The sequence below is a fragment of the Anarrhichthys ocellatus genome, unplaced genomic scaffold (genome assembly GCF_004355925.1).
Source record: "Anarrhichthys ocellatus isolate YVR2014 unplaced genomic scaffold, GSC_Weel_1.0 scaffold11, whole genome shotgun sequence".
In the NCBI taxonomy this organism is placed as follows: Eukaryota; Metazoa; Chordata; class Actinopteri; order Perciformes; family Anarhichadidae; genus Anarrhichthys; species Anarrhichthys ocellatus.
Genome location: NW_022280041.1, coordinates 6421185 through 6444906, shown reverse-complemented (window position 1 = coordinate 6444906; position 23722 = coordinate 6421185). Strand labels below are relative to the sequence as shown.

Below are 23722 nucleotides of genomic sequence, written 5' to 3'. Positions count from 1 at the left end.
GGTGCACATTGTCTGCAAGGGCGCACCTCCTACCTCTCCCTCTTTATTCATTTGGCGAAAGGTTATTTTTTCCCCCCCATCATGTCAACAGCTCCCATTGTCAGCAGATATGATTGTGTGGTGAGGTAATCTCCTCGAATACAAGCGGTTAGGGGGATATAAAAGAGATTATGGCATGTAACACAAAAGCAGTGATTTATGGGGATGAAAGTTAGGGACATCGGGAGTGCTGGCAATGTCAGAATCAGGGAGAAGCAGTTAGTGGTTGTGTTGAAGGGTTCTGGTGTTTGGAGCTCAAACTGAACCGACTACAACAACCTTTCCCAGCTGCAGCTACCTTGCCGTAGGGCTGCAGATGATTTACGTTTTTATAATTCAGAATGTGTGTTGTTTTTTAATGTAATTATGGCTACAGCTTGGCTCTTTAAGCATTCATTTGTTCAGGTTTCTGTATTATTTGCGTTTACTCGAAACAATAGGTTTACCAACTATTTGTTATGTTTTATCTGAACGCTGAGAAAAGGAGAGACCACATTAAACACGTCAGTGAAAATATCCCATGCTATTGTGCACTTGTAACGCAAGCTGCAGCATTGAATTCACAAATGAAAGAGGGAAGACATAAATGCTTGTTGCAGGAACTAACTTAATCTAATGAGCCATTGGACTTTGCAGGAAATAAAACACATCTTAATTGTGTTTTGGTGTTTGTACCCAGTTTGCATATAATCCCGTCCTCCTCTTTAACTTCCCACTGAATTTGAGAATGCGCTAAACGCATACATTGTTCATCGGAGTGCCTTGGCTTAGTGAGCATAATAACCTCTCCCCGTTTTTTTTGCAGATTTCTCTCAATGGCAGAAATACCAGCTTTCACCTGCAATTACTGTTGAGAGAGAGAGAGAGAGAGAGAGAGAGAGAGCAACAGAAGAAGAATAGTTCTTTCTCTTGCCGTCTGCCATTAAGCTTTTCACTCTCATTGCTGCTCTTTATCTTTCACCCAAGTACAATTCCGTGGCCGTAGCTCCGAGCAGTAAATTTAGGGTTTTCAATTGTAGCATCTTGAATTGGCCTGGCAAATTGCATGCCCTGCAATTAATCAAGTGTACGCAAACCTCCCCCTGCTGCCGAGCAGCGCTCCAACCTACAAGCGATTAACCATTAAAGATAGCTTGCATCTTTCCCACTGACCTTTTTGTCAGCTCTAACAATGAAATGAAAAGAGAATTACAAGATGGAGAAAAGAGGACTGGATTGGGGGGGGGGGTTCTGGGCAGGATAGGAGAAGCGTGGCAGCGCCTGGTTAAAAAAAACACGCAAAAGACAAGAGAATGTTGAGAAACTAATTATATCTGAGTGGCCAGATGATGGTGGCAGTGTTGGAAGTGTTTAATCAAACTCATAAAGCATGCAGAAGAGCCCAAACAAGTGGGTGTCGAGCATATTAATGTGCACACATTATCACAGCGGCCCGCGTTATTGTGGATTGCATCAGTCATTTTGTAGCACGTAATGACAGTGTGGGGGGGGGGGGAGTGATGAAATTGATCTGACATTGAATCTTGTGCTGTTGTGCCTCCAGTGCACAGATAAACATCTGTACCACCTCGTGTAGACATTTTTTTGTTCTTTTAAGAAGACCACTTTTTAATATTATCGCTCAGAATTATGTCGTTGTATGTTATAATTACAAACGTCTTAAAATGAAAAGGAAAATATTGCTGTGCTTCTGCAATGCACAGTAGCTCCATGATGAGGAAGAAGAGAGTTTCTCAAGTTCCTTGAGTCATCGTTGTAGCCTTAGCAGCAGATAGTACTCATTTAAGCTGAAAGTATTTCAGTCAAATTGTTCAATTTTGTTTGTCGCATTCAGCTACTTTGTGTTTTTACTCGTTAGTACTGTTTTGTTCATTTGGTTTAGGTGTATATGAAATCAACCGGTTTGGAAGTTACTTCCCTGAAAAATATGCGTGGTTTAATTGCAATTTCTTGTGTATTTTGTGTCTCCTGTCACATTTCACTTCAGAGGAGTACAGATGTAGCAGGATAAATGTCTTAAGCAGTTTTTTTCACATTGTTAACATCCTCCTAGGTGGTCCTGCCTGCTGTTTTTGTGTGCCTGTCTCTGATCTTCTCGCTCATCCTCCCACCATTCACTGAATACCCGAGTCTGGAGCTGCAACCTTGGATGTACGGTCTGCCTCAAACCACCTTTTACAGGTAACCACATCATGATATAGCATAGTATGAATTGTCAGGTTTGTTTGTTCTGGTTAATTATGGCATTCTGACCCAGTTCAGCACTGTTTTTAATTTAGTTGTGAATGTTAACACAATACTTTCTTTTTCATTTTAATATTGCTGAATGGTGTAATACACCAGATAATATAATTACCCAGAGGCAACAAGATGTTTCCAGGGAAAGATTCTAATAGAAAATGATGTTTGCTGTTATCAGAGGTTATCAGAGGCAGAGGGGGCGTGAATAATTAAATAATAAAAAGAGCTGCCTAGTTTTAGTAGCACGAGTAGATGAACAATACACTGTTAGAAAGTTAAGCTTTGACGACAGAGAATCAAAGAAAAAAGATGTCACAGTGCTGCTCATGCTGTTTGATCACCGAGGGATTTTTGCACTGCTGAGGTCATCAATCTGGACAGTGTCCCCCTCCTTGGTGGCAGCTTGCCACTCTGTCATTGAGAAGACACATACTTGGTGACAAGGCACGGCCTTGGTCGACTTCAACACCCACTGAGTACGAACTTGAGTTATTGCAAAGGATCACACAGATTTGCACCACTGTAAATGCCTTTTTATTAATAGTATATCACCTAATGAAGTATAGTGCATAATAATGACCACCTAAGAAAGAAATGGATATATTTCTAATATTATTTTGTACAGAGCATCTCTCTATATTCACAGTAGTTGGCTCATAATTGCTGCAACATCATTCTTCCTTTTCTGTAACAACAAAGGTGCTGGAGAAAAGTTGAATTATAATATGCATCAATGGTTACTGCATGTGTCCAAACCATCAAACTAATCTTGACACTGTATTCACACTATGTTCTTTTGACATGAAGCTGTCGTTGCTTATCCACCCTGCAGGTGTTTCATTTCCTTTGGCAGCACTTTGTAGGAATCCACTTTGATGATGTCGAGACACAATACACTGTTACCTGAAACTGATTACTTGTGATGCTATTTATGCACTTTTGTTTCCATTTTTTGTTTCCAGTCAACATAGTGGTGAATACTTTGCTTCGTTGTAAATAACAATTTTTGTGGCATGATACTTAACGCAAATGACACTTCACACTTCTTGAATGTTTTGTGTATTTGGTTATATCCACATAGTACCAGTCCACTACATTGATATCTGATAATGGGCGACTTGCACTACTATTTGCTGGCGTATTTATTTTTATACTTTCTTTGCTGAAACAGTCTTCTTGTAATTTTGGCATTGGAACACTTGAGGACATTGCTGCTGTTATCATTGGTAATGATCCATTCTGTAAAAGGTTCTCGAAAGCACAACTTTTTTTTCTCTCTTTTGAAGTTGAAGCTAGAATCTTGAGACAATCCACAACACTTTGTTTTAAAAAAAAAATGACAGCTTTGTCTAAAAGTGCAATGTTGCGCTTTTCTTCCTTTACCTTTGCCAAAGATGCAATAGAATCACTGTCTATGGTGCTAAAACATTCAAGTCGTGTTCTCTCTTCATGGTGCTGAAACAGTCAAACCCAGTTTATTCACTGTATTATTACTGCCTTTTTGACCAGTGCGTGGTGTACGGAGAGTTGTCATAAGCACTTACCAACAACCATCCAGCAGAGCAACAAAAACCCTGAAAACAACACCTTGGAAGACACATACAATGTTACTGGGTGTTTTTAAAAGACAGACAAGACCTTTACATGATACTGTGATAACATATCTCAGTGTACATTATCTTCTTAATGTTAACACAATGCAGCATGGGACAAGTAGGAATTAAATCCTGGCTCACAAGCAAGGGTTTCAGAGCCTGATTTGCCTACTTTGTCACATAGTCTCTTGTGACTAAACTTGAACTGCTGATTTGGTTTTCTTGGGAATTCCTTGGAGTGGTTCTTGTATGATGCATTGTAAAAACTGGAGTGTTCTTAATTTTTCTGACATTCTCTCTGGCCAATTGGTAAATATTGTCTTTTCTCTGAAGAGACTTTAAAATATCCTGGCTGACGATGACAGCGTGATGAAAGGTAGCGTGCCGTTTCATCTCAACAGTTCATTCAGAGGAGAATTGCAGCATTATATACATCATGCATGCCAATGATCCATTTTAGCTGAGACTGATTGAAGATAATGATTGACATCATTTAGGGGTTGAAGCTCACGATTGTACAATGTGAACTGTGGCAATAATGTTGGTTAGTTACCCTCTGTATTTCTAGTTTGTGGTTAGTGTAGTTCTTGTTTTAGAATTTCGAAAAGTAATATTTACACTGAATTTGGTTTATTCTCCAAAGGGGTTACTCCTGTAATATAATGTAGCCTTTGTTTGACTTTCTTCTAATGTTGTCTCAGTTCTTACTTCTGTGATGTTTGACTAGATGCACTAACTATTCATTAGTTCCACTCTTTCTGTGTAAATGCACAAGTCTTCATTTTGGAACTGTCCAACAGTTTTATTATCTCGAATAATGTGGTAACCCAGCCATTGTTAATTGTAAAACAGATGGCTGCACATAATCCATTTTTACAATCGGGCCACTTCAATTGCGCTCACTGGTGGCCAAGGAAGTGACCGTGTGACCTTCATGGAGACGCCTCTAAGTGAGACAGTGAACACTGTATTAATCCAAATGGCTGCCTGGGCTGTGGCCCGCTGCTGGCAGAAGGCCATCTCATTGGTCTTTATGAAACGCTGTGCTTTAACTCCCACGGTACCTTTAAGATAAAGGGCAGAATGTGTGTGGTTAGTAATGAGAATGAAATTGGAAAGGGGGAAGATTGTTTAACTGAGACACGGGGCGTAGATATGCACAGGACACTCGGATAATAATGAAAGGCAGTGAACAGCCTATACTGTACACAGAATGTTGAACAGGCTCATATCGGAACGTGCTTGCACACTCATGAGGACAGAGCTGGACTCCAACCGTAGGAGAAAAAGTGTGAATCCCTGAACTGTCAATGGTGTTTTGGGAATTAATGTTTTGACTCTTGGTCCAAAGAAAAGAGCTGGCAAACTCAAAAGATTCCTCTCTCTCGCTCTTGATTGGGATAGTCCCAGTTGGATGCTGCATTGCCATTGAGTATTTACTTGAAATGCACAACATTGGAATCCCTGATGCACGCCATTTCCTTTCAGGCCTTCTCTGATGTCGAGATACGTTTAAGATTAATGATCATCTAAACTCCTGTGCTCTGCCAATGTGGAAGACAGATTAGATGACTTGTAAAATATTAGACGTTTGTGGAGGGAGACGGATTATAAAACGTGTCGAATCATAACCAATTGTGATGGAAGACGGATTAGAATACTTGGAAAACCCTAATTAATGGTGACAATGCATTTTACAATGCATTTTGTCCCGTACATGAGTAGACAATATCACACACTTAACTGAAATAATTCGTCTGGTTCGATATTTCAGGGCCCATAATCTCAAATAATCCTTGCTGTCAACTGTGACAAAAGTCAAACCCACAGTCGAGGTGCGGAGTCAGAAACCCTCACTTTTCTGTCAACTTGACGGTCTTCTCTTTTGGGAGTGAATGTGTGGTCTCGACACGACACGGAACCTTAAAGATGCAAATATCAACCATTAAGATTGTAATGTGATTCAGCTGTTTAAGATAGAGACTCCATGATGGACGGATAGATCTGAAGCGATCACTGATCATGACCATGAAGACAATGATTAAGCGTTTCCATTTTGAACGTCTCTATGGGTAATTCCACTTAAAATCAGGTGAGAGGTTGTCCTCCTCAAACTCTCATTGAACCAAACAATGCTCCAGCACGTTTAGGAAGCTACTCCTAGTGTCTCTTCACATGCTAGCATGTAAATTCCTGTTTTTCTAAAACCAGTTTCTAATGAGGATATTTATACCACAGATATACCAAAAGGTTTTTTTTTTTTGTGCTTTTGCCAAATTTCACTTTTTGGTTTGTTTTATTGACATTGTGACAGATTGGCTTGATGCTCAAGGATTTAACTGTCGTGCACCTGCTGTGTGAGATGAAATTGAAAACCATATTGCACACTGAAATGTTTGAATTTGTATTTGTATTGATTATATCCCCCAATATTTACAGCAATGATGGGCCAGATAATGTGGAGGTGTCTAAGGTGGTGGAAACCTTGGTCAACAAGCCTGGCTTTGGGACTCGCTGCATGAATGGAGACCCAATACCGTAAGTGTTTATACTCACGAGAGCCAAATGAATAGCGTTAGGGTATGCATATGCAGTCATGCCAAATGGTACTTGTAAACTGTTGAGCTTCACATGCTGTGTATATGTGGCTAGTGGTCACATGAGTAAAAACACGGAGGCATGCAGGTCAGAGCATGTCTCTGAAATGCTGCAGAAATGGAACAAGCTGTAAAAAATGCCAAGTATCCCAGAGCATTGTAAAGGAGTGCTCGGCATGATATTTATACAGACGTTTCTAAAATTCCATTTGATCAATAAATGATTAGCGTTTCACACACACTCCAGATCATCCTGATCAGAATAAGTTTAAAAATGAATACCTTTATAAACCTAAAAAGGAAATGGAGTTACAGTATTAGCTTGGAGCCCACATAGTTCACACAAGCTTATGCATCCTACTCTAATGAAGTTATTCAAACACAAACCACACATCTTTTAATATATTACTTGTGACTCGTGTCACCACTCCTATGGCATACGAGTAAATATATATACCTTCACTACTTATGAAGCTTTTTTTTTTATTATTCAATCCTGCACAACCGTTACTGTGTGTATGTGTTTCAGCAGATGTGGTTGGCATTATTACCAGTTAAACACTCTTATCCCCTCCATTGTTTGCTCTTAGGAACTTACCATGTTCTGCCAGTGGCTCTGATTGGTTCACTCCATCCGTGGATCAGTCCGTCACTGACATCTTCCTCAACGGGAATTGGAGCATGTCTAACCCCTCCCCTTCCTGTCAGTGCAGCACGCCTAAACGGACGATCATGTTACCCGACTGTCCCCCTGGTGGAGGAGGGCTCCCTCCACCTCAGGTAAGTCTCTTAATCTGGGGCTTGCACCATTTGGTGACAGGATGGGGGGGGTAAATGGAGCCACCATTACGTAACTTTAGGGTCATAGATTGAATGCCATGCAAACAGCCAGTGTGTCAGTCTCTGTCTGAGGTTCCTTGAGCAAGACCTGAACCAGGGGTACCGCTCCTGACTTCCTGTGCGCCCTGTACTCTGTATGTGTGTCACAGTGGGATATACTGCAGCAAGAGAGTGGAATGGTCTTAAGTGTAAAAAAATAAATCAATGACACAACAGTACAATAAAAAATGCTTATCATGGAAGCTTTTGGCTTGCTGTCTGAAAGTCCCAGTCAGCATCATTTTGATTTGAAAATGTAAAGGTACTTACTAACAAGGAATTTGCATTGCATTGCAAAATGTAAATCAGCCTTTTGTGCTGCCTCCCTTTTCTGAGCTAGCTTGCATGCATGAAAGTAGGGCCAAAATTGATTCCACTGCAAATACACTGAATCGGACATTGCCAGGGATTCAGCCAGTTCCCCATACCTGCTAAAAACTCAGTTACAATATATCCATAGTTTGTCATATTCAGGTATATGCCGACCTCTCACCTTGTCGCGCCTTTTAGGACATTGTATCGCATGCACTGCCAGTATAGACTCTGCAAAGGACTTCATCTTTTCTGCTCACATTACAATTTCTGGGAGGTTTGCGTGTCTCAACCTCCAGAAGTCAATACCAATCTTTCATAGGCCATTGCTTGAACAATATACACTTGGCCAAATGCAGCTATGGCGAATGTTGCACGGTCTGACCTGAAAAGATTTGATCCAAGCCTAGATCGATTGGGCAAGTTAGAGACCCCGCATCCCTGCCTCCTAGCCACAACCTGCTGACTGAACCAATCACGTCACAGAGAGAAGAGAAGAAGAGAAAGTAGCTCCTTTGGAGTTGAATGGTTTGCACTGTTGTGTCCCAATGATAATGAGAAATCTAAGCTTGAGAGAGACTATGAGGAGATATTGCCACCTCCACCCAAAGTCATTTTATTAGAAACGGCTATGTGTGTATACTCGGGCTTTGTGGCATGTGCCTGCATTTTAAGAGATTTCAATTCCAATGTCTCCTTCCTAACCCCACCTAAATCTGCCAATATTTTCTCCATCTTGGAGACGGTTAAGCATTTGTTGTTTGTTGTTTCCCCCCGATGAAGAGGAAAGCAGCGGGGGGACTTCTGCTATCTGATTAGAGCTTTGATTCTCTGCCAGAAACCAATTGGACCCGACCCGCCGGGCCGGGCTGTAATTTCTCAAAATCCCCCTGGCCTTGAATGAAGCACACGACAGTTTTTGTTCAACCAGTTTTGGTAAGAGAAGGTGCATTTTGGAGATCGTATCACGTATTTTACTGCACCGAAAAGACTTGTAATTTGAAGCTTCAAAGCTTTCATTCGTAACGTTGACATTCAAATCACAGTTTTATTGTTAATAACCTATAGAAACGGCTGCTGTGTTTCAGGCACGGGTCGACTTTGACAAAAACGATGGCGGTTAATTCACGGCCAGGCCTGATTTCTGTCTGATACCTGAGATTTGGCTGCGAAACACCACTGCATTTACAAGATAATTCACAATTTTGCACTTCCAAATTCATTTTCATACAAACTATTGGCCAGTGTTGGTTGCCTGCGTGCGCGTAGGCGGTCCTGTGATAATGCGCAGTCGTGGTTTAGGTTGGATAGCTGTTTGTTCACAAGCAATAGCATGCCAGACAAACTGCTATTTTGAAAAGGTTTGAAAATCATAACAGATAGCCATGCTTAAATAGCATTTCAGCAAATTATTTCAAGAGCTTTCAATCATCACTCATTTGTGGACATAAGGCAATAACTCACGCAGACTGGTCTCAGACTGCCTCTTTGTTGTAATTGTTGTGCATGTGACAGTAAATAAGTTGAAACGTGTGGGCTGGTGGACGGCCTTGGTTCAGTATAATCGGATTGCAGATGTGGGAGGGTGTGGCAGATAAGCCTGTGTGTGTGTAGGTAGGTGCAAAACAAAAACAATATGTATGCTTCATATGTATTCATCAGCTTTTGAAGTGATGTTATGGGCTATTATTCAAAAAGAAAATCCACTTCAGTGAATAAACAACAATCACAGTGGTGACCTTTATTTAGAGGAAGATGTAAATGCTGATCTGATGATGGTTGGCTCTACAGCTTGCAGTTGTCATGATCAGCACTTAGTATATTCATGAAGTTGAACACTTCTCTCTCGATTGCACATCAAGAGCAGACAACCTCATCAACGCTTCCCACTCGCATTTAGCCTACACACAGTTTCATTTGCAAAGCAGACCTGGATTTCTGACACAGTAGCTTTAGTGAAGAGTGCCTTTCTTGTCACTGTTGCTTGAGCTACTTTATAAACTACATTATACAGTAAAACCAAGAGTTTGCATCACATTTCACTTGAATAAACACATGCACTTAACTTGAAGAGCGGTGGGAAATGTGTGTTATGTTAGTTTGTAAGTCTGAACCACACTAGGCTAAGATGGAGCTTTACATGTTCAAGTAACATTAGTACAAATGTGTTGTAGTAATGTGGGTATATATTTCACAAGGGATTTGACTTTCCAGTGACACTATTTAAGAAAACTGATTTTACTTACTTTAATTACACATAATAATTAAAATTAAAATACAGCAACGTGGCCTAAAGCCTTTTGTGTTAATATCATTTTATTTATAGATTTAAAATACCACTATATCAAATGAATGTGTCACTCAGCGAATTATCCACTTTGTGGCTGGGATCTAATGACACAATAGACAGTTACAAAGTTATGCCTCACTGTGGTTGAAATAGCCTTACAAGTTTTTTTTTTAAGTTGTCAGCTCTTTTATGCATATTACATAAGTTTTAAAAGTCGTTGTAAGTTTAATTTGCAAAGCAAAGTTGTGAAGTAGCAAAGTGCCTTTATGTCTCAGTTATTAGGGGAAGTGAGGGAGTGTTAAAAAAAAATATATTCTGGCCCAGTTAGGAAAACTCTCCCAGTCACATAGATATATTTAAAGTGAGTTTGTCTCATAATTGTCATGGCATTGCCCCCCCCCAAATATTTGAACACAGACAACACAGAGACAGACAGGACGTGACACAACACAGTTTGAAACCGCTCATCTGTCACTCCTTTATTTTCCTTCCAACCCCCCCCTATAGCTCCTCTAACCAATATCCCACTCTGTAATGTGCCATTTCACACTCTCCACAGATCTGTAATGGCTCGTTGGACTTGTATGAGTCTTGCTGTGTGCTCCTTCCTGTGACAAGGCCATCCAGGGCCACTTTACAAGAGCAACTGTCCAGGTATCATGTTATAGGATGATTGTTGAGACGGCCAAACAAGAGAGGTGCCCTTTGTGTAACTTTTTTCTTTGCCCTGACGTTTCGTCCCTAGCTGATGACAGCACTGTCAAGGAAAACCCCCATTTGTTGAGGTGCTACTTGTATCTTTGTATCATTCTTTATCGTGCAATTTTCCATCAAGGTCTTTTTTTCGAACCCTCTATTTTATTTGGCTCTGTTCCTCCTTTCCACCTGCTTCTCCCATTTTAAACTACCTCACTCATTCTTTCATTTAAGCGTTTCTCGGCCTGAATCAATTTCTTGTTATTCTATGAGTTGTCACTACTTTGCAGGATTTCTGCTTTATAGTGTCATTTTATATGTAGCTGGCACTTTTAGTACACTTAGCCTCAATAGAAAAGACCATTTATAAAGGCCAATGCTTGTCTACATCTTGTTACATTCACTTGCATCATTTCTCTTTTATTTACAACATCCAATCCAGATCCTGTAAAAGGATATTAAATGGACTCTCAGTTTTGCATTGAAACAACCTTGAGGACATTGAGTCATAATGATGCAACGAGATTATTGCCAGTCATCTCCCACCGTGTGCTAAAGCAACTGTAGATTTAAAATAAGAAGCTTCTACAAGAGAAGAGAATGTAGCAGAACACAAGTGAGGAGGGGGGAAACATTTGTATGCAATCCACATGCTTTAAGTAGTCACGTTTCTCTGTCCATCACCTTCTTTTTGCATAATGAAAGACTGTATTTATGTGGCTGGGGTCAGTCTTTGTAACACAGAAAGGCAGCAAGCTTTGCAGCCTTTTATTTCTTCATCTAAAATCTTGAAAGATTTACACCACTGGGGGTAGTGTGTGAGTTAATATGGTGGAAACATAGTGTGATTATGAGGGTGAAATGGTAGCTTGTGGTCTTTTTTTTTTTTTTTTTTTTTCAATGTTAGTGAAAGGACCCCAGCTCATTAGTCTAGTTCAGTGTGTAACTGTATACCCCTAACCCCTCCACATTTCTCCAACTTCCGTTGCCTTCCTGCTGTTAACGGCAATCCACCAGCGGGCCATAACCCACAGTTTACAGTTTGAAATGGAGCGTAAGGTCACGGGATGGAAACTTTAGTGTGGCTGTCATGCTCAGATATACAGTATGAACTCTGCAGAGAATATCAATTTTGCAGAGAACTGTTGCTCGTGAGGTAGGATAAATATTGTGATAGATATGAATATATGATTGTAACATGCTGCGTGATATAAATGTGCACTATGAGTTTGTGTGGGAACATATGCAATTCCCACCATTGCGGCTTTCCTTACCTGTAGACTGTGATCGGGGCCATAAATTCAATGCAGAGACCACCCACAGAAGCTGAGCACATTGTGAGGATGCATTCCCTTTGACCTGAAAGCTTCCCCTGCTGAATAAATCACGACAAAGTGTACCAGCGTTACTTTATTTAAAAAAAAATCTTTTATCCTGCCCATACTCCTAATATGCCCTTGAGAAACTAGAGAAAAGACGAGAGAGGGGAAAAAAACATGGACACATCACCGCAGGAGGGAGTGTGGAATCATTGTTTCCATGGAAATGGCAGGCAACAGTAAGCCCATTATCAATTCTGAGGTATTGACTCTCGTTCACTAGTGATATTTAACCTTCGTAGATGAATAGGCCGTCATGTATGCGGAGGAATTGATAAAGCCACCACGTTTCGCGGAATTACGATTGATGTATTTATCATTTGGAGGCTGGCCTAACTAGAGCTTGCTTGCAAATTACTTTGCTTGGTGTCATCAATCAGTGTATTGAAGTCGAGCATTGGCTGACCATTTGTGTGGGAAAAAGGAGAAGTTCTGCATAGAACATACCTTTATCTACTTTAGCTTGTCAGTTTGAGGGGGGAGAAAAACTGCCTTAGCAGTAAATAAGTCTTTACAGCAAGACTATTTGTTGTACCTTTAGGAAAAGAAAATTATTATTTTATAATGCAGCATAATCTATAATAATAATTTAAATATTTTCATGCACTTCTGTTTGGAGTGTACATTCACAACATAACATCCTCAGAGCAGACATATTTTTGCCATTTAATGTTTTCATTTATTCACTGAAACCATGACGAATCTGTGAACTTCAAATCTGAGGGCGTGTTTTTTCTCAAACAACAGCTTTTGGCAAAGAACAAATACCAACTAACCGCAGATCACTGCCGAAAACCCCACCGGCCAATACTCAACCTGGCGAACACAACAGGCTGAGACATCCTTTCTCTGCTGGGGCCTGTTGATTTGTCACTTTCACTCTCAACACCCGCATATCCATTTTAGTGTAAAACTACCTGTCCAGAGCCCCCCCTTCCTCTCAGCGGAAGGCGAGAGATGCTCTCACAAAAGCAGAAAGGTCATTGAATTGTGAGGTGAGGCAAATGGTGGACGGAGGCGGTGCTGATCCTTTGTTGTGAATTAACGGAACCGAAAGGGTCCGGATGAAAAATCTGTCATCAGGCGTGGATGTGTGCAACTCAATCTCTCGTGATCTGGAACAGAATAGCCCGCAGCAGCTTTTCCACTGTGGTTGATAACTGAGTGTTACCCGGCGAGTGCTTCCCACAATACTCCGGCCATTATCTAATGGTATTGTTTGGCTCCGTTTTGAAATGGTCGTTGCGATGTGATCATAGTGGACATAATCGCACAGCACAATGAAATGCAGCTCCTGAAACGCACACGCTTTCACGGTGGGCCATCTTGTCACTTTCACTACAAACACATCATGTCATAATGAGTTAAATAGTAGTCACAACTTCACACTTACAGATATGTATTGCTTTGCATGACACAACCCAATTAACCTCATCATCCCTTGCAAAATCCTAGTCAGAGGACAATTGACAACTTCACGTGTTAATTATAGAAGAATCTGCTTTTCTTTTTTGTGCGCACTAAATCAAATATGAATTTTACCTTAGAGGTACAGTGCGACGTGCCAAGATTAATATCAACACAGCACAGTCTCTTATCTCTCCTGTGCTCCAGTATGCCGGCTCATTCAACAGATTTGATTACTCCTTAGTTTACATTTCCCTCACCCCTGTTTGCCTCCCAAGCTATCAAGCTGCCATTGTGTTGTGGACAACTGATGTCATGTACAGAATGCCAAGCACTCTGAAGCTGTTCCCAGGTAATGAACAAGAGATACAGGCCCGGGTATTGCACAATTGCGTCATGCTCCCATTTCAGTCTTTTTGATGGGGGATATGGAACAAGGCCAAAATAATTAGACCCACACTGACTGCATGCTCCTGTATAACTCAATGTACACACAGCGGAGTGTAAAAGCTCTTATTTTTTGGTTTTGTTTGTTTCCGAGTTCCTGTGGCTTTTTGAAAGAGAAGCATGTTTGTTCAGAGATAAGCCAAGGTGGATGTGCCGTTCATCCTCCTTATCTCTGATTCATAAGCCAGATGGGTCCTCTTCCTCCGCTGCTTTCTCCTTCTGTTTGTTCTTTTCCTTGTGATTCCAGTCATCATCCTCCTTTTCTTTTCTTTTCCTCCTATGCTCGCCTCTCCGATGTTTAACTTGCGTTTCTATCCCCGCTCTGCTCTCGCTCTGCTGTCTTATTTATCCTATTTGTTTTTAATCTGGCTTCTAAAATCTCTATATTCGTCTCCTCCTCCTTGTTTTACTCCAGCATTTTCTCTCATCTCCTCTTTTTGCTTTAATGCTACTTCCATACCCCCTGACACTGCCATGCCATGTGCCGTGTATCTACTGGATGTTAAATGCGATAAAGAATTGGTCTACCCAAAGCTTGCACGTCAAGCTGTTTGTGCAGAAGGATAGATAACCAGCATAACTAGGGGGTACGCTGGTAAATGGCCTTGCAGTCGGGGGGTCTCAATTCTTTTATCAAGGATCACTCCGCTAATTAGCATCGCGTTACCTCTCTAAATAAGCAAGGCTAAAGCAGCGTGGTGTCGGCAGGAGTGTGTGTGTGTGTGTGTGTGTGTGTACTGTGAGGTATCAGTCTACGCATCGTGGAGTGCATTCAGGGTGGTGTGTCGCACCCTCCCCTAATTGGATGTTTGAATGTACCCATTTATCCACAGAAAGGCATCTAATTAGGGTTCTTTGACATTAGACACAGCATTGGCTGGGGGTCTAGATTTCAGCCAGGCCCCCTATAGCCAGTCATAATTGTCTATGATGATAAGGAGAATATGTTCCATAGTGCTGCGAACAGATATCACCTGTTCTTGCTCCTAAGTTTTGTTGATTTTACATCTACTGGGTGACTTTTTACGGGTGGCTGAGCAGTTGTCTTTCTGCGGTCAGCCTTTCAGCTCATGGTGCTACACTACAGCCACGGTTAAGTGCTCCAGTATCTGCAAACGTTTTATATCCTTCCATAAGTAACAGGAAGAGTGTTGCACCTTTTTGTTGCATGAAAGTCATGTAGTCATCATCTTCAGATTAGCTTTCCATTTTCAGAATTTCTGAAAAAGTTTTGAAACAATTTCTGCATCTTAAACTTAAAGCTGCTCTAAGCAACACTTTGTAATAACATTGGCTGATTTGACTTTGTGTAATGTGAAAGGCGTCACACTACGGAGCATTTTGGCATCTTTCAACGCATTGTTTTGGTTTGGCAACTGCGGTGTTTTGATTCCCTCTCACAGCTCTCATGAACATCGTTTTCAGCAGCAGGAGGCAGCGGTTTCAGCGAAAAAAGCTCCGATCCACTGTATGCTCCCTACCCAGCACCATCAGCAGACAAAGTTAGTGTAGCATGTTGCGCTGAAGAGCCAGATACTTTTTTTCTCAGGAGTTGACGGAAACCAAAAAAGGGCTAAAACGAGAGTGACTATTGGAGTAACATTTGTCATGCTGCCAGAAACATGACTAAATTCCAATCTTGCTCTGTATCTGCTGGATGTGTAAATAAGATGATATATCAACTTAATAAGGTGATACTACGTCAGTTGTGTGTTTACAGCTTGTTGTGCTACCAAGTTCCCCGAAAATCGAGTATGCAGGTTTAACCTCGAGGTCACTATTACAAAAATAACAAATGGCAAACCAATAGTATTGATTTATTATTCAGTCTTTCAACTTTTTGTGTTTTTCTTTTTTCCTCTTTCTCACAGAGGATCCAGAACACAACGGACACATTGTTGGATCTAACTGGACGGAACATGTCGGACTTCTTGGTCAAGACTTATGAAGGCTCGGGTAAAACAAGGTAATACATGTCATTGTGAAAGTTGTGAGTATCAACTTTACTCTAGATTTTTTATTTTGCTTGTCTGGTTGTCCATCCCTATATCTGTAGGTCCCATTCATGTTAACATGACATATATACCTGGACTCAAGGATGAACTGATTTGAATTGGGTGGTCAAAGGTCAACGGCACTTTGAACTAATGTTTCTTGCCAAAACTCTAGAATGAATAAGTTTAATTGTGACATAATGTTTTGGACGGACATGGATGTAAAGTGCAACATTCGGCTCTGAGGTGGTAATTCTAGTTTGAATAAGCTGCAGCATTTAAGGTTTTAAAAATCAGGCTATCGCAGTGCATACACATATTTTATTCTTGTCGTACTTTAGAAACTAGTGACTTTCCTCGGGCACTTTGGTTTTGGGTTGCTTTTTTTTTCTTGTCACAAAGACAGCCAAATTACCACACGGTCATGTATAAAGTGTGAAAAATCCATGTGTGTGTGTCTGTGTCCTTGACATTACTCGCATGCCCTTACCTCCACCTGAACCTCCCTCTCTTTCTGCTTTTTACCGCCACTCCAGGTACGGAGGCATCTCTGTCGGAGTCGTCAACTCCCAAGTCTGTCTGAGCGAGGCAGCAATCAAAGCTTCATTCAGGGATGTAAAAGACCTATTCGGTCCCTTTCAGGTATGTAATAAATACTGGCATTCACAAGTCAAACTTTTTGATTCCACAGCATTATTTGAGTAGTCTATTTCTTTATCTGCAACGCTAAAACTTAGAATGATAACACCTCCCTCAAGTCACCAGTGTGCTGATCTAGTGTGTTGTTTATTTTAAAAGTATGTTCCAAGGGGACACATGTTGTTTGAAACCACTGAAAAAAGGTTGAGCTTAATCTTTAAAAAACTATTTTTTAAGCCTTTTTTTTTTTTTAAGTCCGGCAATGTCGGTTGGTCGTTCTGTTGCATTGTAATTCTTTCTCCGACACGAAAAATTTCAACTAGTTTAGTGCCTGAAGAAGTGATTCAGAAACTGATTTTTATCCTGCCAATTCTGCAGTTTGCCAGCAGTTCTCTGAGTGAGCTGCTCTTAATTGGAGCATGGCGTTCTTTGTTCAGCTAGCTTTGTATCTTGGGCACAGGTGATGTTATTTGTGAGGAACTTTTGGACCCCACAGTATTCTTGAATGATTGACAAAAAAAGAATGAAAGCAAAGATGAGAGGAGGGCTAGATTCTTCAAATCCATTCAGTTGAGTGTCCATGGCAACAGGCTATGATTGTATGTGCATTGCCTTGAATAAATGGAGGAATCTGGGTCCTCTCTGCACAAGAACACACACTCACACACAATCCTGCAAACCTTTTTGCTCTTGTATTTTTATAACTTTACCTACTTTCACCACCTCAATTCAATTCATGTATATACATTCATACACTTTTAATTAGGCACCGTGTTTCTTGAATTACATGCCAACATACCTGTCTCTCTCTCTCTTGCATACACACAGTCTCTCATTAACATTTCACATTTTTTGGACTCTCAAACTACTTTGAGATCAGCACATTGCTTTGCCCTCAGGCGTCTCCGGTCTCATCCCTACACGGATTCCCTTTTCTGTCTGCTGGATCTCGACGCTAATGTGACTTTAATTCGTGCAGCAGCGATGATGTAACCCTAATGGCCGGGCATTAGCCGTCCCAGCTCTGCATTCCGTGTTGTTAAAGTGCTTCACTGTCCTTGGGAAATGTCTGGCTCTCTCCTGCTCGGCAGGCATCGCGATGTGAGACGGTCACGGGAAGTAGCGTGTTTCTTGCACTCCGAGCCACCAGTGCAGGCCGGGAAGAAGGCTCTGAAATTTCAGTTTAATTGCATTTCCTGTGTCTAGCAGGTAGAAATAGGGTTTGGTGTTGCAAGAAGTGACGGGAACAATGAGAAACAAGAAAGCCTGTGTGCTGGAAATTGTATAATTAATCCCCAAAAATTGTATCTCAAAATATGTGTTATGTAGATGGTGTTAATGTCACTACTGCTCCCTGTAATATATGGTAACCTTCTCAAACAATATCTTTTTAAGCATTTATATTCAGAGAAATATTTTTACAAAAGTTCTCCTTCCTGGCAAGTTCTCAGTACACACACACACACACACCCTACACACACACGCAGACACATATTAACACACTGTCCCACGGACCACACGACCAGTCAGTCACACAGAGCACTTGACCACTGAACTGTGCAGGCCACTTTGGAATACAAGCCAAGAAAGTCACCACACACTCGAGTGGCTTTATTGCTGTGTCGTTAGCCGTGGCACGGGCTGGTCCGCTGGCCAAACCAGCCTTGTCATTGTCCTTGAGCGGGGAGGAGTTTGTCAAGGATTAGACCCAGGCAGCTGCTGGCCCACTTCTCATCTCGTTTCAGCCACCGCTAATCCTCAGTAAGGCCGCCTTAATGGCGCTGCCCGTTGCTGCTTGGCACAATGCAAACCTGAGTGAAGGAAAACAAAAAAAAAATGCTGTAAAGATTCCCTTGCTTTTGCTGAAGGTAGCATTACAGGCAAGAGTAGAAGACTTGTTTTGTGCCCAGTGTAGGAATAGGTAATGTCTTAGAGCAGCGTTGATCCTTGTGATGGGGGCGGGTTTTTTTCAGGGGGAGGCGGGTCCCCAGTTTTTACGCAATGTCGTGGGAATTGATGAAGAGTTTACGCTACAATACTGAAAGCAAACTGGAGATATAGCAGGGCGAATAAAAAGCTCTGCATACACTCTTGAAATGTTTCAAAATGTCTGAGAATGTCATGATGTGGTGTAGGATTGGCTGAGTGAAGGATTCTGGGGTAGAAAAAGTTAGAACATAAGTGGTATGATTTCCTCGGTCCTTGTCCGTGGGTAACTGTCATGGGGACTGCGATATCTTTTGTGTCTATTCCTTTCCGCTCTCACACAGAGCAGACAAGCACTTGCACCTGAGCACACTCCTGCATTCTTGGGACGTCGTTCTTGATATTCCTCCTCTCATTTCGTCTATACCCCCCACCTCTCTCCCCAGATGTCACAGCACTTTTCCTCCACCCTCCACTCCTCACTCCATTCCACATCCACCCCCCCCCCCCCCCCCCCCCCCCCCCCCCACCCCACCCCACTATGAAGGCGCGGTCCAACAGGAGGTCCATTTGCATTTATATCACATGAGTTGTGTGCACTTATGCTTGGGCTGAACAGCATGTTATCAACATGACACTTTGGAAATCGCCTGTCATCTCAAGCCCTCATCCCAAGGCTCATTTCACATGCAACATGAGCGTAGTACATTTCTCCCAAGTCTGAGGAAAATAAGTGTCTCAGCACACCCAAGTGCTCCTGGGTCTTAATTCTTGTCTCCCTCTGCCTCATGCTTTGCATTCCAAAGAGCAGTGGTGTTTTTCCAAGTGTATCCAATTAAGTCTCCAACTCAGTTTTTTGTTGTCGTCTTGTTTTCCTCGTCTTTATTAGGATAATGTGACTGACCAGATCTTCCAGAAGGCTGAGACGTTGCTGAAGAAGCTGGGAACCAGGGACAACCTCAAGGTAATATATTAATTGCAGTGCGCTCGTTTTGCTCTGCTGTTTGAGATGATGTTGAGATTAAAGCTTAATGACCTCTGAGGTGAAATAAGGAAGGTGCCGTTCAGATTTTTATGGGAGGAACGCCGGTGATTAAGAGAAATGGGATATAGGCAGAGACAGTCATGGTGCATACCCACCTAAAACCTGTCTACTCATCTTTCTACCTGTGCAATTTACTTAATTATAAATGATAATGCCTATATAATTAATCTCTTGCTAAATCAGGAGAGGTCAGGTTAATAATGACACCTTGGTTTATGAGTAGATTGCTGTAAAGGTAGGGTATGGCATGATGGTTCAGTCTATTAATGCAAATACTGTTTTCTTAACCTTTGTAGAGAATGGGAAAGGGTGTGCAATGACATAAAATGCGGTCTCAAAGCTTAGTATAAAGTGTAACTTGACAACATCAGTGGTGGAAGAAGTACACCAACAACTCAAATTGTGTTATTTTTTGCCACTACTAATTTCTAACACTAATAACATCGCTGCTGGCAAAATGACTCCACGAAGCTGGACCCAGCCACATATTCAGGTCAGTGCCTGTGGGTCCCTCGGCTGTGTTCAAAATATTAAGTATGATTTTACCAGCAGACTGTTTAGCAACGGTCGATTTCAAGGCACCCTGTAGCTGCACCCAAAAATGATCGCAACAAATTTTAATAACATATTAGATCACATATTGGGATTCTAAACATTTACTTTTTTTGCATTGAAACATATTAGAACTTAATTTGATATTACATATTTATAGCTTTTATTAACAGTACTCCAAGTATACCTGCCCCACCAGCACATAGTATCCCCCCCAAAGTTTTTTTATTTTGTCCTACCCAATCCAACCAATCATAAAAATGACACATTGAAATAACATGTTTTACTAATATCTGATTGATTGGTTTGGCTCAATAAAACATGGAGGGGCAGCGAGAAAGCAGTGTCACTTATCTAATCAGCTTTTCATAAGCACCAGACAGCTGACTGCCAGGGTTGTAGTGCTGTTTGTAATCCGTAGCCTCTGGAAAGTGCCAGGTCTGAGCACAGTGCCGTCACACACGGCAGTTTACCTTCATTAAACCTGAATTTATGTTGATGTTAATATCTCGTACAAATATTTCAGTCCTATATACTGAGACTAGAGTTTTGCTCCTCCCCAAAATAAATTGATGTTTGAAGTTTCAGAAGTGAAAATGCAATGTGGGTTGCCATCTTACTGTATCTTCTCAGGATTTTTGACTCTCTCTACAACACCCTCGTGCATTTAGCAGACAAGCTTGTGCTCTTAACTCTCTACTTATCTTGAATACATCAAATGATATTTTAGCTGCAGACCTTTCAGAAACTGCAGGCTGAAGAAAATATGATAGTGAAAAATAATATCAATTTCGGTCGATGTGTGTATCTGAGATTCGGCGAGAACAGAAAGAAGAAGAGGCAAGAGTGTGTGTGTGTGCGTTCACGTCTGTGTGTGTACTCCACATTCTCCTCTGTGATGCAGTGTTATGTTAGGCTGACACTCAACCACCATCCACTCTTAATTAGCGCTGCACTATCAGCGGGGAGTCCTCTCTCTCCCACTCTCTATCATCCATTCTTTTTCTTCTCCACCCCAGCAGCCACAGAGTCAGAGAATCACTTACATTCAAAAGAAAGTGTGCAAAAATGTTTTTACTCCGTCTCTGCAGCTAGCATGCTACACCGCGTTGGGATTTGACCTTCATTGCAGGCCTTTTAATCTTCTGTTGAATGAAAAAAGAAATGTTTTCCAGCTTGATCAGGACATTGCCCCAAAAATAGTTTGAGTGATTATTTGACCACACTCTCTTCAGAGTGCGTTTTGTGCACTAAGTGGACACAAATCACTTACAAAAATACATGGGGCAATTCACAGTAGCCCGACAGTAATGCACCAGCACCTTGGTGTATCTTAAAATGGCAACGGCAACTCGTCACTGGCAAAGTGTTCTCCATTTCTTCATCTGGGGAAAAACAACAAGGTTTTATAGGTGATTCTACATACTTTCTGTTGCCGCGACGGTGGCACAGAGGTCTTATAAGCTCTTCTCAAAAGCTGATTGTAGCAACCCAGCTTTAAAACTAGCAGACAGATTCTGTCTAACCATTCTTTGGTAACTTTCTGTGCTACTTTTCTGGCTAGTCAGCTTTCCAACAAAGCTAAAATGAAGCCAGAAAAACAAGTCTTTTAGTAAAGTGAGACGACTTAAGTTGGGACTAAAACAAATGGAACAACGCCGGTCAAGTCCAAATGGCTTGGTTACCTTTTTGATAAAGAAATCAATCTCAGAATATATATTTTTTTTAAATGTCTCATCAGAAGGTAGTGCACAGCCCCGACAGTACATGCTGTTCTCAGTGTTAATGCTTGTCTCTACTTCTGCAGGTGTGGTTCTACAACAAGGCATGGCATGGTATGGCGTCCTTCCTCAGTGTGGCAAACAACGCCATCCTGAGGGGAAACCTGCCGGCGGGACAGGATCCCAGCCAGTATGGCATCTCTGTGTCCAATCACCCCCTCAACCTCACCAAGGAGCAGCTCTCCTTTGTAGCCATGTGAGTCATCGGACCGGGTTAAAGGGGTAGATGCTGCTGAGCTTTAGCTTTGTGGAGCAAAGGCGCAAGTTGAAAATGCCTGTCTGTTCGGCATTAATTCATCACACGTGCCTCGTGGTGGTCCAGGTCAGAGAAAATAGGGTAGGAAGGAACCAGGCCTCTAAAATGTGTGATTTGACATTTCCAAATCTATATGGATAACGTGTGCTCAGCATCTAATCGTGTTAAACAAAATGTTCTACGGTGTCTACAGCGTGTGCTGCATTTATTTCCGGAAACTGCATCTTATTTTTCCTCCTCAGGATTCAATATTTAGCGCTGCTACATAACATTTCTCTCTTGCTGGCAGACACAGTTTTTGATTTTTCGAACAATACATCAGGAGATGCAGAGGAGAAGAGACTGATGGTGACTGGGGAGCTGAGAGAGATAAAGCCGAGTGAGAGGGACAGAGCAACGGAGTGGGAGAAAGAGAAGCGGCGACAGCATAGACAAAGGGAGAACAGATGAGTAAGAGACAATACAATAGAAAGCGCAAGACAGATAGATAGATGAGGGATTTGTATGAGCCCTTTATGAGGATATACCCCTGTTTTCTGCTTTATCCCAGGGCTAGCAGTAGAGCAGCTCCCCATGAGAGTCAGAGATTAATGACGTGCTAAATCACAACATATGGATCCAACAGATCTCTGTGTACTGTTTTGTGATTGCTACCAGTTCTTTTGAGCTGGTGTCTATTCCTCAACATTAACTGTTGTTGATATTTAGTCTGTTCAGATATTTTGATCAACACTTTTAAAGGAAATAAATTGGAATACATCCAACTGCAGAACATTGCTGTACAGTGCCATAGCCACAACTCCTGACATTATAACGGCAATCCAGTGGCTGCTACCAATCAGCACATATTAGCAGTTTTATTCCCGCACTCCACCTTCGCTCCGGGCCAATCCTCAGGTATTTATGTAGTGATCAGGTGCCCGACGACAGCCCTGAGTTAGAGAGGGACACTGCGGCATAGTTAAGGGATAATTACGACGGCCTGCTTACGATAGATTCAGGATGAGCCTCTTTTCCTCTCCACTTCTCTGTGCAGACTGTGACGACTGCAATTTATGAACGATGATTTCCAGATAGGCTTGGACACTTCTTCACTGGTGAATGAGTGCGCAGGCTGCAGACGAGAGTGGGGGGGAAAGGTGCAGAGACATCTTGAGCAGATGACTTAAGCACTGTGGAATTAAGATGTTTTAAGATCCACTTCAATTAGTTTCATATGAACAGTGGATCAAATGACAATGTGAAGAACTGTTGTTTTTAGAGGTTTTTTTTAGCAGTAGCTTTATTTGTAATAAAATCTCTCTAAAGAAAGTCCATGCATACAACTATCCAAAGTACCACTTCATTTGCGCAATGTCTCTGTGTTTCATCTGCATTGGCGCAAAAAATAGGACCTTCCAATTCTCTCTCATTTTCAGAAATGTCAGACTTTGGCACCGTTTAAATTTGGAGATACACAGTATGTATCACTTCTTAATTGCTCAGGAATATCAATTTGGCAACTGACAAAAAAACTTCTGCTCTTCCGCCCCGGTTGAATTTGATGTGTAATTTGGCTACACTCAAATTAATAGTATTTCTGATTCCTGCACTCTATCTGCAAAAATATCCCATTTAAAAACCCTATACGGATGAGCTAGCAAATTA

The 23722-nt window shown here is 41.5% G+C and overlaps 1 protein-coding gene across 2 annotated transcripts in view; it reads left to right on the top strand.

Moving 5' to 3' along the window:
- Positions 1-23722, top strand: part of LOC116385695 (phospholipid-transporting ATPase ABCA1) — a 124099-nt gene that overhangs the window by 61788 nt on the left and 38589 nt on the right. The window contains exons 30-36 of one of the 2 annotated variants that reach the window (XM_031851374.1): positions 2093-2220; positions 6315-6413; positions 7186-7252; positions 15754-15848; positions 16413-16518; positions 19331-19405; positions 21846-22015. In XM_031851374.1, coding sequence (XP_031707234.1) covers positions 2093-2220; positions 6315-6413; positions 7186-7252; positions 15754-15848; positions 16413-16518; positions 19331-19405; positions 21846-22015 — 740 coding nt within the window. Of the gene's footprint in view, positions 1-2092; positions 2221-6314; positions 6414-7062; positions 7253-15753; positions 15849-16412; positions 16519-19330; positions 19406-21845; positions 22016-23722 lie in introns of both variants that reach the window. The other variant, XM_031851373.1, reaches the window with a different exon arrangement.